This window comes from Myotis yumanensis, unplaced genomic scaffold, assembly GCF_028538775.1.
Source record: "Myotis yumanensis isolate MYYU_CA2020_CCGP unplaced genomic scaffold, mMyoYum1.0.hap1 SCAF_3, whole genome shotgun sequence".
NCBI classification, from domain to species: Eukaryota; Metazoa; Chordata; class Mammalia; order Chiroptera; family Vespertilionidae; genus Myotis; species Myotis yumanensis.
Window position 1 is genome coordinate 178,369,305 of NW_027223754.1, and position 14,564 is coordinate 178,383,868.

General features: G+C 40.2%; 1 protein-coding gene across 10 annotated transcripts in view; it reads right to left on the reverse strand.

The window, feature by feature from the left end:
• PPFIBP1 (PPFIA binding protein 1) overlaps nucleotides 1-14,564 on the reverse strand; it is a 168,071-nt gene that overhangs the window by 14,525 nt on the left and 138,982 nt on the right. For 7 of the 10 annotated variants that reach the window (XM_070410509.1, XM_070410504.1, XM_070410502.1 and 4 more), the window contains 7 exons: nucleotides 12,806-12,960; nucleotides 6,627-6,739; nucleotides 6,011-6,067; nucleotides 3,178-3,238; nucleotides 2,781-2,810; nucleotides 760-931; nucleotides 246-278 (listed from right to left, as the gene is read on the reverse strand). In XM_070410509.1, coding sequence (XP_070266610.1) covers nucleotides 246-278; nucleotides 760-931; nucleotides 2,781-2,810; nucleotides 3,178-3,238; nucleotides 6,011-6,067; nucleotides 6,627-6,739; nucleotides 12,806-12,960 — 621 coding nt within the window. The remainder of the gene's footprint in view (nucleotides 1-245; nucleotides 279-759; nucleotides 932-2,780; nucleotides 2,811-3,177; nucleotides 3,239-6,010; nucleotides 6,068-6,626; nucleotides 6,740-12,805; nucleotides 12,961-14,564) is intronic. The other 3 variants (XM_070410505.1, XM_070410510.1, XM_070410503.1) reach the window with 1 other exon arrangement.

The following is a 14,564-nucleotide window of genomic DNA, read 5'->3' on the forward strand; positions in this document are numbered from 1 at the left end:
GCTGGATCCCCCCAGTGCTGCTGGCAAGGTGTCATTAGCATTGCTTACAACAGCATTTCTGCTTGAAAGCAAAGGTTCTACAGAGAGTCCTTTTTAGCAGAAGGTGGAAAGAACCCTCTGGAGTAGAGAACTACATCTTCTGGTTGCTGCCAGCGCGCTTTCTAGAGATCACAGATGCCAAGAGCAGGGATTAGCCCGGTTTGGAGCGCAGCGCTAGCCGAGGCTGGCATGCAGGGGTACGATACCTAAGGTGGGTGCACTGGCACTTCGTTTACGATCTTCAGATATCCCAACAACGCACACAATCACACGCAGCCCAATGGAGAGAACACAGGGGAATGACAAAATGAAACACAGATCAGACTCCTCCTCCCAAAATATACACGGTGGAGGGAAGGCGAGTTCCACGCGACTCCACGAGCAGTGTCAACATGGGGTTAATTTGTCCACGTGAAAAACAGATGGGAAGCTGGTTACAATGAAGTCAGAGGGAATCATGGTTTTAGGTCTTCCTTCTGTGTACACCCCAGAAGAGAGAGCAAGGTGAGTCTACACAGAGCTACCTTCAGCAGACCACTGAATTAAATCCACGGAAGCATTTTTTTTTTTTTTTTTTTTTTTTGCTAATTTCCTCCCTACGTCATTCACCTTCATTTCTGAGAAAGAGAAATGCATAAATAGATGAGTCGGGGAAGGGAAGAGACTGTTCTCTTCCTTGTTCTGATGGAATTCAGGCAAAGGCGTTTTGGCCAGACCTACCCAAGTTCGGCGCACTTGCTGTCCTCTTATTACTTTTTATTTTAAAGAAGCCACGACCAAAGGAAGATCTGCCTTTTCGGGTGCCAAAGGGGTTGTCATCCAAGCAGGCATCGTGCCCTGGGGCTTTGGGCGGGAGGGTCCCAAACGGGCTGCTTTCTACCGGAGCTTTATCCTGAGAGAGAAGTAAAAATAAATGAAGCAACACCAATGCACATGATTATGAGCACCTGCCAGGCACAATGCTGAATATGTTACATATGTCACTGCACTTAAAGGAATAACTAAACTAGTAAGTTGGTTATGAATACCAAGTGCCACATGAGAAGTTTAAAAAGTCAATTCTGAAAGCTACTTAAGAAACAACAACAAAAAACATGCCTGTCACTAACTTATAACCCACATAAAGTCCCTAATATTAGGGACTTTAAATATTAGGATAGATACAGAAATTCTCAAGTGTTCTTTGCCTCATCCTCCCACAAAACATAGAGATAAAAAAACCAGAATAGCAATAGACTTCTTTTCCAACAATTATGACACAGATCTGGCTATGAGACAGTTCACAGTCTGCATCTATAGAAGCCCAATACAGCATAATATAATTACTCCAGAAAGTAGGCATTACTCTCAAGCTTTTACACAGGCAGTGAGTGTAAGGAGATTGTATTCCAATTATTTTAAATATTCTCCTCAAAGAATTAATAAAATGAAGGTATAATCAGCAACTGTTTAAACTATTTTTGAAATGAGATCCTGGGATATATTCATATCCTGCCTGGAAGTTGCTAAATCTGGATCAACAATTTTCAAAAACTGTGATATATTCAGATACACTTACCTAAAACTAAACTGACTATAATTAAATTGTTCTTGGTTGATTCAGAAGCTACTTCAGATTTCTACAGTATTTCAGAACTTCCATTGTGATTAAATTATGCTTTTCAATGCTGCTTATTATTTTTAGCTTTCTGGTTATTTGAACTGGCAATTATAGTAACATGGTCTTTTATATGGTTTCAGTATTATGCAACAATGCTTTTGTTTGGATGCTCTCATTTCTCTAACATCTCCTGACCTCTGTTTCTTCCGAAGTGGAGAAAAGGGTAAGGGGATGGATATAGTCTTTTAAGGTGGTTGGTTGTTTTACTCTACATATTTACTGCTTGTAGTAACTAAAAGTTTACAGATGCCACAGATTAGTGGCACTAATATTCATGTCTTAGCACTGCTGTCAAAAGCACTCCGCTATTGAGTTGGCAGGGCGAAAAGAACAGAGGATGGCTTTAATTACAGCTGTGCCCGCTGTCTGTGCTTCCTCAGTTCTACCTACACTATGACTCAAGGCACCGAGAGCCAATAGCCAAGAAATTGCATCTGGAAGTAGCCTGTCTACCAGACGGTAACCTCTACGAGGCTAATGATCGAAAATCAGAGGAAAGAAGAACCAGAGCACATCTCAACGATGCCTCTAAAATAGCAAACTGTTTGCTGTAGGTGGACAGTGGTTGCATAAAATAAACCCCTGGTGATCTAAGAAGGGCTTTCTGTGAGGTCAAAGGAAGCCCAGTGACAATCGCTAAGAACGTTAAACTGCGTGACTGAGTTTGGCATTTTCTGTTTGTTTTTCCAATAACCTATTGAGGTGAAATTCATGTAACATAAAAGTAACTGTTCTAAAGTAATGCAGTGGCATTTAGTACATTCACAATGTGTTGCAAACAACCACCTCTATCTAGTTCCAAAAGGCCTCCATGTTCTAAAGGAAAACCCCTTACCATTAAGCGGCTTCTCCCCATTCCACTCTCCTCTGCCCCTGGCAACCACCAGACTCCGAGCTGTCTCTATGAATTTATCTAGCCTGGATATTTCACATAAATGGAATCATATAATACGTGATCTTTTATGTCTGGCTTCTTTCATTTAGCATGTTTTGAGAGTTTTGTCTACTAGAGGCATTTAAGCAATCTTATGCACTAGAAGTCTAAAACATTTTTACATTGCAACCTGGACATGAAAATTACCTCTGGAGGCTTCTGAATAGACTCCTTTTCCTGTTCAAAACAACAACAGTTAAGAGTGTTATAGGAATCCCTTATATATTCATAATTTGTCACATACAATTCCATAAATTAAAATAAATTTACATATATATCCCAGCTACAAAATCTGTTTCATTTATTTCCAACAACGTTTTATTATTAAAGTCTCTATTTTTGTTTTTATGCACTACTTTCAATCCTTCCTATCATACTTCTTGATATTTATCCTTAACCCAATCATTTCCTATTATCTAATAATTTTCCGTCAAGAAACCACAAGCTCTTCTTAAGAGTTTTACTTGCAACATGGGAAAAGATGAAGATCCCTAAATATTTTCTTCTCAGGGTAACAGACAGGAAAAAAAAACACAGAACCAACCCCATCTGATGACTCTTTCTTCAGATTGCCCAGGCTGCTAGACTTCTGCAGACTTGAAGTTCTAAAAATAACAATAATAATAATTAGGATTAATAATAAGTGGCTCTGGTGCCACTGTTTTTAAGTAGGATATCTTGGAAAGAAACTAGAATTGTGTGTGGGTTGAATCCTGGTAATAAAAGAACATCTGGATTCCGGCAGTCACTTATGAGCTTAAGAAAATTATAACATTTAGTTCTTTTAAAAGCAGGGGTGGTTAACTGTCCTGCCAATAACTGTAAACGTCCTGCACATGTTTGAGTAGCTGGAAAAACACTTAGGACTATTCTTGTGATGTCAATATTCGAAAATTTAAACCAGTTTTCTGAGGCCTAGTGTTAGATCCTTTGCATGTATACCTTTACACTGGGAACTTTTTAAGTATTCAGGTACTATTTACATATAATCCTCTAATTAAAATAAAGGATGAAGCCCTGGCCAGTGTGGCTCAGTTGGTTGGGTGTCATCCTGTGCACCGAAAGGCTACTGGTTCCATATTCGATCAGGGCACATGTCCGTGTTGTGGACTAGGTCTCCAGTAGGGGGAGTGCAGGAGGCAGCCAATCGATGTTTTGCTCTCACACCAATCGATGTTTCTCTCTCCCACTCCTATCCTTTCTCTCTAAAAATCAATTTAAAAAATCTCTTACAAAAATAAATAAAGCATGAAAATTTTACTTTTCAGTTCTCAAAGAAATCGATTTTCTGAGTCTGACAGAGCACTTCATTTGTAATTCTGATCAAAGCATAGTAGAGGAATCCCTATTACTGTCTATATAATTCATTTGCTATCCTCGTGACAGCAAAGTGACATTGTAAACATTCGAGACCCACAGGATTAGCATTCAGTTTTATAGAGCTGGTCTTATTTAAAACTGAAGGCAGGAATATGTGACTAGTTTCAAAAGAGAGAGGAAAAAAGTAATACTTTTGCTCAAAGAAACAGAATAATATAAATACCAGGAGTACCGGTTAATAATGTGGATTTTGTAATCAAAGAAAACATGATCATTTCAAGAGAAACATCAAAAGTGCTTTATTCAAAGTAATGTCCATCGCTAGCTACACATTTCCCCCATCTTTCAGGCAATTTGTGGCTACCATCTCAATAGAGCGTTTTTTGTTTTGAGGCAAACCATTCAGAGACCCAATTTTCCACTTCTTCCTACGCTTTGAAGTGCTGCTCAGAAAGTGCGTGTGCCATCGATCAGAATAAGGGGTAATCTGAAGGAGCAAGGTCTGGTGAATACAGCGAGTGGGTTAATACTTTCCAGGCAATATCTTTTAACATGTCTTTAACTGGTTTTGAAATGTGTGATAGTGCGTTATCATGAAGCAAAATTACTTTGCCGTGTCTTCTGGCCCATTCTGGTCATTTCACAATCAAATCGCGGTTCAAATTGATTATTTGTTGTCGGTAGCGATCAGTATTAATGGTTTCACCTGGTTTTAGAAACTCATAATATACCACACCTTCCTGATCACACCAAACGCAGAGCATTGTCTTCTTTCCGAAGTGATTTGGCTTTGCAGTCGATGTTGGTGGTTGACCTGGATCAACGCATGATTTTGTGCGTTTGGGATTCTCAAAATAAATCCACTTTTCATCGCCAGTCACAATTCGATGCAAAAATGAATTTCTTTCGTGTCGTTGAAGCAACATTTTACTGATGACTTTTCAGTTTTCTATTTGTCTTTCGTTCAGTTGATGTGGCACCTATTTTCCTTCCTTTAAAATCTTTCCCATGGCTTGTAAATGATCAGAAATTGTTTGCTGAGCAACGTTTAATCTTTCTGCAAGTTGTTTTGAGTTTGACATGCATCTTCATCCAATAATGCTTGTAATTGTTGGTCTTCAAACTTTTTCGGTTGACCTGGACATTCTTTGTCTTTCACATCGAAACCATCACTTTTAAAGCATTTAAGCCAGTGTTCACAAGTATCTTGAGATGGAGCATGTTCACCATAAGCTTCCCGAAGTATACAATAACTTTCAACAGCACTTTTCTTCAAAATAATGAATTAAAACTTCCCGAAAATGCTCTTTTTTTGGCACAAAATTTGACATTTTTAAGCGTAAAAATATCTATGATGTTAATACCTTCAGCAAATTTGACATATGAAGTTTTGAAGCTTGCTGTCAATACAACAAAATAGCATACATATCAAATCGCATATATATCAACATATGTGTAACTCCATCTATTGAAAAAAATCCACATTAGTAACCGGTACACCTGGTATATAAACAAACGTTTAAAAAACATTTGTCATGTATTTATGTGTAAATACATTGCTAGAAGTGTCTACCACCAAATAAAGTATAATGGTGAAAAAGATCTTATCTTTGAGTACTTTTCGAGGAATACATTTTCCTAATTTAATCCAGACGTGAGCTTGGATAAACATAGATATTAGGTCAGTTTATCAATTTGAAAGTGCAGAAAACCAATGCAACTTTCCAGCCACCACACTCCTCTGTGATTCTGTTCTGTAAGATTTAAAATATCAGCACAAAAGTGAAATTACAAGCACTGAACTTCAGGGGAAAACTGGTAAAGAAGGCTAAAGATCTACAGAAACGTGGCATGAGACAATGATAAGTGAGCAAGTATTTCTTTGTCAACTTACATCCCCCACCCTCACCTCACCTCCACTTGATCATTACAGTTTCATTCATTCATTCAGGCCTCATAGTCACTCCCTTTCAATACTGGTTACTGTTAGTGTAAGGGAAGCTTCCTCTACCGGAAGTACCAACCACACTTTTCACATTCAATCACTTATAACTTACGAAAGACTGTCAGACATCTGGGTTTCAACAGCAGCGCCAAGGGTTCTTTTTCCATCACTAAAATTTAAAAAAAGAAAGTATTTGTAAACTTCATGAAGAAAAGACCATATATATTCAAAGTGAACAGAACTGTCAAAAACAAACACTTGTGCAAGGAAAGTTATTTCTCTTTTTTTGGTATTGTGTTTTATTTTATTTTGTCTAATTGTAAGATTAGGCAATTAATTTGGGACTACGTTCCCCCCAAATCCTATTTGCCTATGCAAAAACTATTGTATCCCCGTCCTATCTCCTCCATAGCCATTGTCCAGTCTCAGGCACAGGACTGCTGCTATTCTGCTCGCAGCCCTTTGAGGGGCACCCAGGACCCAGGACAGAGACCCCCTCTCTAACCTGACCCAAAGCACATCCTCAGCCTCATCTCCAGTTACTTCTGGCTTCACGCCTGTTATTTCAATAACACAAAACTGATGAGGTTTCCTGGCGCATGTCTCACTGTTTCTTGCTTCTCTGGGTAAGAAATCGTGTCTGTCGATAAATGCAAAGCACCCTTGCTTTTGATTGACCTACTTTTCCAAACAATTATATTTGCAACATTAGGACATTAATGACATACTTCTCAAATGAAGTCTCGGACTTAGGAGGCAATTTTGCTTTCTCAGGCGTTTCCAAGCCTTTAGATGCTGGTGATAATGAAGGGGTTGACACCTGCAAGATGCTGGTGTGGAACTGTAATATAATAATAAAAAGTCAAAAGTGAGTCACATCAAGCAAAACACAAGCCACAGAGCAACCAAAATTCAGGATATAAACACCTAGAAATGCTAATCAGAGAAAACATTCTGGAGGAAGGTAATTTTTGAACCTGGTTCTGTATAAGATACTGAATATTGTAAGACATAATAAATACTATTAATTAAGTTAATAGTAAAATCTTAACACTTGCCTAAGGCAAGTCACTTCACTGGGCATCAATTTTCTCTGTAAAATGAGCACTATTTTCACTTTAGTTTCTACTGCTAGTCGAAAATAAAATGTTGGTCACTCCAGTTAATTATTATTCTGTGTGTGAGCAAGCTAATTTCAATGAACAGAATTAATGAAAAATAGAACTAAAACAATTTATAATGTACTTTGTGATTATACTATTTAAAACACTTTGCTTAATAGTAACAATATTACAACAACAACAAAAATACACTTTCCCACACAAATGCCTTGTGTATCCTGAGGATGGACTCGGTGAAAAAAAATTATATACTCTGGTTTTCAATAATTTCTGACAACCAGAGAGCAGTTAGATGGTTGGACACATCATGAACAAATAAATGAAACACTTTTAGCAAATATTTCAGTAAAAAAGTGAACAAAACTCGCCTTAGTGAGTTGACTCACTTCTGCAGGTCAACCAACCATGACTCACCTCTGTAAGTCAGCCACCAAGGTAGGGACTCACACCAGCAAACACACCTCTAACTGCCACCCAGTCAACAACAGTCTCACCTTCATAACCACATCCGGCTGCTGTCAACTCACTCCTGCTTCCTCTGAAGGTCCACCAGTCCCTGAGCTCCAAGCATCCTAAAACCCTCTATATCAGTGGTTCTCAACCTTCCTAATGCCATGACCCTTTAATACAGTTCCTCATGTTGTGGTGACCCCCAACCATAAAGTTATTTTCGTTGCTACTTCATAACCGTAATTTTGCCACTGTTATGAATCGTAATGTAAATATCTGATATGCAGGATGTATTTTCATTGTTACAAATTGAACATAATTAAAGCATAGTGATTAATCACAAAAACAATATGTAATTATATATGTGTTTTCCGATGGTCTTAGGCGAACCCTGTGAAAGGGTCGTTCAACCCCAAAGGGGTCGCGACCCACAGGTTGAGAACAGCTGCTCTATAAGATCAGCTTGGAGAGAGTGTCCCTGACCAACCAAGTCCACTCTCTTAAATAAGCAATAAATTCAGCTTTGTGAGTTTTGTTTCAGTTACTGAGCAGTGGTCTCATCCTTGGACACTATCAAAGGTTATAAAATGTGAAATCTCTTAAAGTAACCAGACTGGGCCCAAGATGGTGTGGGTCATGTGAAGCCCCGCATCAGCAAACCTGAACTGAATGAAATGTCTGTGCTCAGCTCTCCCAGAAAAGGAGGGCCTCGGTCAGCCCAGCAGTACTGCTGGCTCCCACAAGCTACCTGACGGGGCTCCAGGACTTCCCTCTGCTCCATGTAAGGAAAGTAACCCTGTTTTAACCAATCAGCAGTGCCTCACATAACTTCCCTGCTCCTGCTCACTTCTACAAAAAGCCTTTCATCTTGTACAGCTCCTTGGGCCTTTCTATCTCATCTCCTAGATTGGATACTGCTGGATTCATGAATTGATGCACTAAGCCAACAAGACTTTTTAAATTTACTCAGTCGAATTTTGTTTTTTAATAAGTCATCTTATTATAAAAGAGATTATTTCACTATCTTTTTTTTTTTCCAGTTTGAATCTTTATGATTTATCCTGGACAACTTATTTAATGATCATCCCTGCTTCCTGAAGTTCTTATCTCCTTGGGTTCCTACTCATGAAAAAAGAAATAAATGAACTTCCACTAGCAGATTGATTTTATTTCCTTTCAAACTTTAGGGCTTTAAATCCAACTTCAAGTCTCCCTCCTGGCTTTTTGTTTAAAGCTAGTGACCCCGTGCACGAATTTGTGCACATTGAAAGGAAATTAATTAGAAGGCGGGACTGGGTGAGATGGGGCCAGACTCACCCAGGAGCCAACCTCCTGCGGTCCAGTGTCTGCAGAGTGAGTGGGGTCCCTTTGGCAGGTGGGGTCCCTCAGCCTCGCCTGGGGGGATCGGGCCAAAACCAGGGATCAGGCCAAAACTGGGGATCGGGCCAAAACCGGCTCTCCGACATCCCCTGAGGGGTCCCAGAGTGCAAGCGGGCACTCCGCAAAGTTGCTGTAGTACAGGGTGTGGAACGCAAATGCAAGTGTGTAATAAATCAGATTTGGGGCCGACAGTGCCCCAGTGTGACCCTGTGAGGAACTGGTCTCCCTCTTCTCTGGTTTTAGGGTGCGTCACCCGAGAACCACCGCTGCCAAGTCACTGCTGCTTAGCCGCTCCAGTGTTGAGCATCTGCCCCCTGGTGGTTAGTGCACATTATAGCGACTGGTCGGATGGTCGGACACTTAGCATATTAGCCTTTTATATCTAGATCTAGATCTAGACAGACAGACAGACAGATAGATAGATAGATGTGGCTGAACACCTTCAATCCTCATCAAATCATTCTTGCTCCAAACTCAAAATCTCTCATTAAAACTAAAATGCTTGGCCCTGGCCAGTGTGGCTCATTTGGTTGAGCGTCATCCCATGCACCAAAAGGTTGTTGGTTAGATTCCTGGTAAGGGCACATTCCCCGGGTTTCAAGCTCCATCCCTGGTAGGGGGTGTGCAGGAAGCAGTTGATCAATGTTACACTTTCGCCTGGATGTTTCTCTTTTCTCCTTTCCTCTCTCTCTAAAAATAAACTATTCTTTAACACCCCCTCCAAAAAAAACCCAAACAAAAGAAAAAAATTGCAATGTACCCAGCAAAGACTTTTTTAAGGATATGAGATTATCTGAGTGCATCCTACATATAGCAGCATCCTGTCTCTATAAATATAGCTCACTCAATGGCTGTTGAGTGTAACTTTCCCTTAACCCCTAGAGTGCCGGGGAGCGCGATCGTGCTCCTCCTGTCTTTCGCCAAAAGTGCAGGGAGCGCTATCAAAGCTTCGAAATGGCGTCCAGTTCTAAGTCTGCTTTTATTAGTGATGATGATATTGCTAAATATGTCAATGTAGTAAAGGTTTCCTTAAGTTTTTGAATATGTTACTTCATTTACTTGCGATTCATAATTTTTTCCCTAAACTGCTGTAAAATCAGCAAAAATGCCTTGGCAATTTTAGCATAGTTCCTAGGATATTGGTTGGCACTCAAAGGGTTAAGCTGTAAATATGTACTGAACAATTAGGGACCTTTTCCCTCTAAAAACATTTCTTATTCCTTAGCGAGTCCCTTTTCTTCCCAATTTTATTGACATATAATTGACACACAGCACTGTATAAGTTTCAGGTTTACAGCATAATGACTTGACTGATTTATATTGCGAAATGGTTACCACAATAAGTTTAGTTAACGCCCATCACCTCAGAGACTAAAAAAAGAGAAGAAAATGTTTGTTTTGTTTTCCCTTGTCATTAAAACTTTTAGGATGTACTCGCTTAGTAACTTTCAAATATACCACACATCAGTGTTAATTATAGTCATATGCTTGTACATTACATTCCCAGTAGTTATATTTATCTTATAACTGGAAATTTGTACCTTTTACCACCAATCCACCCACTACTAATTCCTTGCTAATGACATATTTTAGCCCTCTCTTATATTTAAGAGAAATGCTAATTGTTGTCTCCCTGAATTCATTTTCATTCAATTCAAATTTCATCTTCTCATTATGTAATTATCAGCAACAGATATAAAAAGTAAAGATGCCATTTGGTTTCTTCTAATTACTTACTGAGATGAGCAAAGAAGGAACTGTTAAATATAAGAGACCTAAGGTTGTTTTGTTAAAAAAATAAAACTTTTTCCCATTCCCAGTCTCTCCAGACAGCACATTATATTAAAACTAGAAGCCTGGTGCATGGATTCGTGCACTGGGAGTGGGGGGGGGGGGGGACGGGGGGGGGATGTCCTTCGCACCGGTGCACAATTAGGACCAAGGAGGGACCGCAGGAAGGCTCCAGGGCATGTCCAGCCCATCTCGCCCAGTCCCAATCAGCTGGACCCCAGCAGCAAGCTAACCTACCAGATGAAGCATCTGCCTCCTAGTGGTCAGTGCGCATCATAGCTACTGGTCAAACAGTTGCTTAGGCTTTTATATATATAGATTAAGAAATGGTTTCAGGGGGCTGTGAGGAAAACAGTCTTAAAATGAAGACATGTGTGTGTGTTTGTTAAGACCTTAGGAAGATTTAAGGGGGTGCTGTCTCACTGACCCTTAAAAACAGATCGTAAACTCTAAATATAAAGGGATATCCCACAGTAGCCTTACAGGGAACCTAAGGTAGAGAAGGATTATTGTGAAGGTATCTCATTAATCAGATAATGCTTTTATCTAATGGAGTGGATAACAAACTGACTCATAAGAAATTCTGAATGTTTAAAATACTGTACCAAAGGGACTAAAAGGGACAAAGATAGGAAAAAATTAAAGGTGGCTTTGGACCTATATGGACACTTTTACAGAAAACTACTACCTGCAAGTACATCCCCTTCTTGTAGGAAAGGAAGGATGACTCAGAAGGAAAAACCAAGAGCCCAGAGGACTCAGTCCTAACAAAGGAACTGGCACCACATGCCTGGCTAGATTTTGGAATTGCTACGAACTAGTGATACCTGTGTCCCTTCTGTTGTCCCTCTTTTAAATGAGAGTGCCTGTAGCAATTATGTTATACCTATCCCACAATTGTATGTCAGGTGTGTGGGGGACAGAGCTTGTCCCTTAAGTTCCCGGTTCTTAAACTGAATGGAGTGGTACCCAAGAAGCTGTGCCCAAGAAGATGCACCTGAGGAGCTTCATGTACATCATGACCTGGTCTGGATGACAAGTTCCTGGCATGCTGATGCCTAATTGGAATGAAACTAAGGGGTGTTTGGAGAGGGGTTGGGCACACTGTGCATGGGAGAGGGATATAAACTGTTGTAGCCAGAGAGTGAGGGACAGATTTATTTTCCAAATGTGGTTGCACCAAGAGATCCCCATCTCACATGTCCTTACAATGTGATATTGCCACTTGTCCATCAAGAGGTAATTGATAACTCCTTCTCCGTGAATCTGGGTGGGCCTATGACTAAGGAGAAGAGATGCTACATGACTTCTGAGAAACATCATAAAAGGTGATACGAATCTGCCTACTCCTCTTCTTGGGATGGCCATCTTCTGGACCAGCCATTGTATTATGAGGAGGCCAAGCAGTCACATGCAGTGGGTCCAGCCAGGGCCTCAGCTGAAGTCCCAGCCAACGGCCAGCCCCAACCACCAGATAGAGGAATGGGTGGCCTTCAGGTGACTCAAGCCCCAGCCTTTGTGCCACTCCCGCTGCTGCCAAGTGGAGCAGAGACCAGATGTTCCTGCTGAGCCCGGGCCAAAGTGCAGATTCGTCAGCAAAATAAATGTTGTCATTCAAGACACAAAGTGTTGGGGTGGGGCGCAATAGATAATGGAGAAAGGTATCAGTGGCAATTTGATATGAAAGTAAAATAAGTGAGTTTAAGACTTTATTCCCCTCCAGTTGCTTCTTCCAAATCTAAAGAAATCAGAGGAAAATTTCAATCCTTCATATTACAGCGTCTCCATCAAAGGTGACTCAAATCAATTTCTCTATATAATCTCACTTTATCCCCACTTTATTTATTCCCTACTTATTATTTAATATATAGATTAGAATCCCATATTTAAGATGACATCTATCCCTAAGGGATTCTTATATTTTTCCTGAATTACATAAGCAATTTTGACATTGCCCAGGGCATTTATTTATTAAAAAGAAGGGGGGAAAAACATACACACATTTCAAATAAAAACTTATAGGGCACAAAAACTTTCAGGGCAAACCAAGTCATCAGTACCAAGCTGAGAAAAAAATCCCATGTCTTTCGTGTTGTCCACAGCACTTTAACTTTCAATGACACACTCTCTCCAGCAGGAAGAGACTATTGGGAGTCTATACATACCTCTTCCGGAACACTTGTGTTCAGTGGGTCACGACTGGGAGACCCCATCACTGGCGTGGATGACAGACCTTTCTCCAGTTCCCCAAAACCCTGTGCTTCCAGAAAAGTGGAGATGGAACCGGAAGTGGGCAGGTCATCATAGTCACCCTCTTGGCCTAGGAAAAGACAAAGAAAACAGAGGACCAACAGCAAATTTTCTCTTTTGGAAGAAGAATCCCAAATATATTAAATGTAAAAAATTTTCTGATCCTCAAAAAAAAAATCAAAGAGTCACCTTCTGGAATCATTTGAAAAAACACAGGACCTAGGAAACAACACCTTCAACTGGTAGCGTCTGAGGCCCCAGGGCTTTGGGCCATGTGAGTACCCAGCAGTGGTATTAATAGAGGTATTAACTGATAGTGGTGTCAACTGGGGCAATGATAGACTCACAAGATTAAAATTAAAAAGTGAATTCAGCCTGGCCGGCGTGGCTCAGTGGTTGAGCATCTGCCTATGAACCACGATGTCACGGTTCGACTCCTGGTCAGGGCATATGCCTGGGTTGCGGGCTTGATCCCCAATGTGGGGCGTGCAGGAGGCAGCCAATCAATGAATCTCTCTCCTCGTTGATGTTTCTTTCCCTCTCTCCCTCTCCCTTCCTCTCTGAAATCAATAAAAAATATCTTTTTTTTTTCAAAAAGTGAATTCAGTTCAACAACTCTCCTGTACTTTTGTTTCAAAATTTGGAGGCTTTGCACAAATTTCAGTTCAGAAATAACCAAGCTGAGAAATACCAGTGGTACCAAAAGAGTCACCATTTAAACAACTCCGTTTTCATCACTACCAAGCTCCTAAAGAAAAAAGAAAAACATAGAAAGAGAAGAAAAAGAGATAACGCCCTTTTGATCCCCCAAAAGGATCCTTTTATTCCACACATTTTAAAGCAGAAAGAACAGATAATGGGAAAAAGCAACCACGCGTGTCTTCCAAAAGACTTGCTAATCTCCAGTGCTTATTTTTAGAGCAAATAACCCCATCTATGCATTGATAATAAACAAGAGAACTTTTAAAGTCCTTAACATTTTTATTTGTTTTGAATGACTCCAAAAGTTTTTCCACATTTGAGGACAACCGATAAAGTAATAATAAATACAACAAACTGCATAACTATCTTTACTTAGATGTCTTACAGGGTTTGTGTGTGTGCGTTTTCTTTTAATTTAACATTTTCAAAACTGAACATGATGCCCCTTAACCATGCCAATGTTCCTTCTCTAGGTTTCTCTATCTTGGAAAATGGAACTATCATCCAGCCAGTTGCATTAATCAGAGATCTTTCTTAATTCTATCTCTTCTTCATGCTCCTCCACTCATTCAACACATCAACACCAAAATATATTTCCAGTCAGGACCATCAGATCTTTCCACTTGGAATACTGCCACGGTCTCTTAAATAGCTCTCCTTCCTTCCAACACTGCTCCCTCCCACTATGGTCTATTTGTTACAAAGATCTTATCGTTGACTTGTTAAGACCCTTCAGTGGATCCCTAGGGGCCAAGTAAGAGTGAAAACTCCCCACCTGTATGATCTGGTTGGTACTCACCTCTAATAATCCTATCTCACTCTTTCTCCTAATCACTACCTTCCAGTTACACTGGTCTTTTACTTCTTAAACACACCAACTCCTCCCTAACCGCACCCCCATCCCCACACAAAAAAGTTCTTGCATGTGCTATTGTACTCTCTTTCTGGAACGCTATCTAATGGACTCCTTAG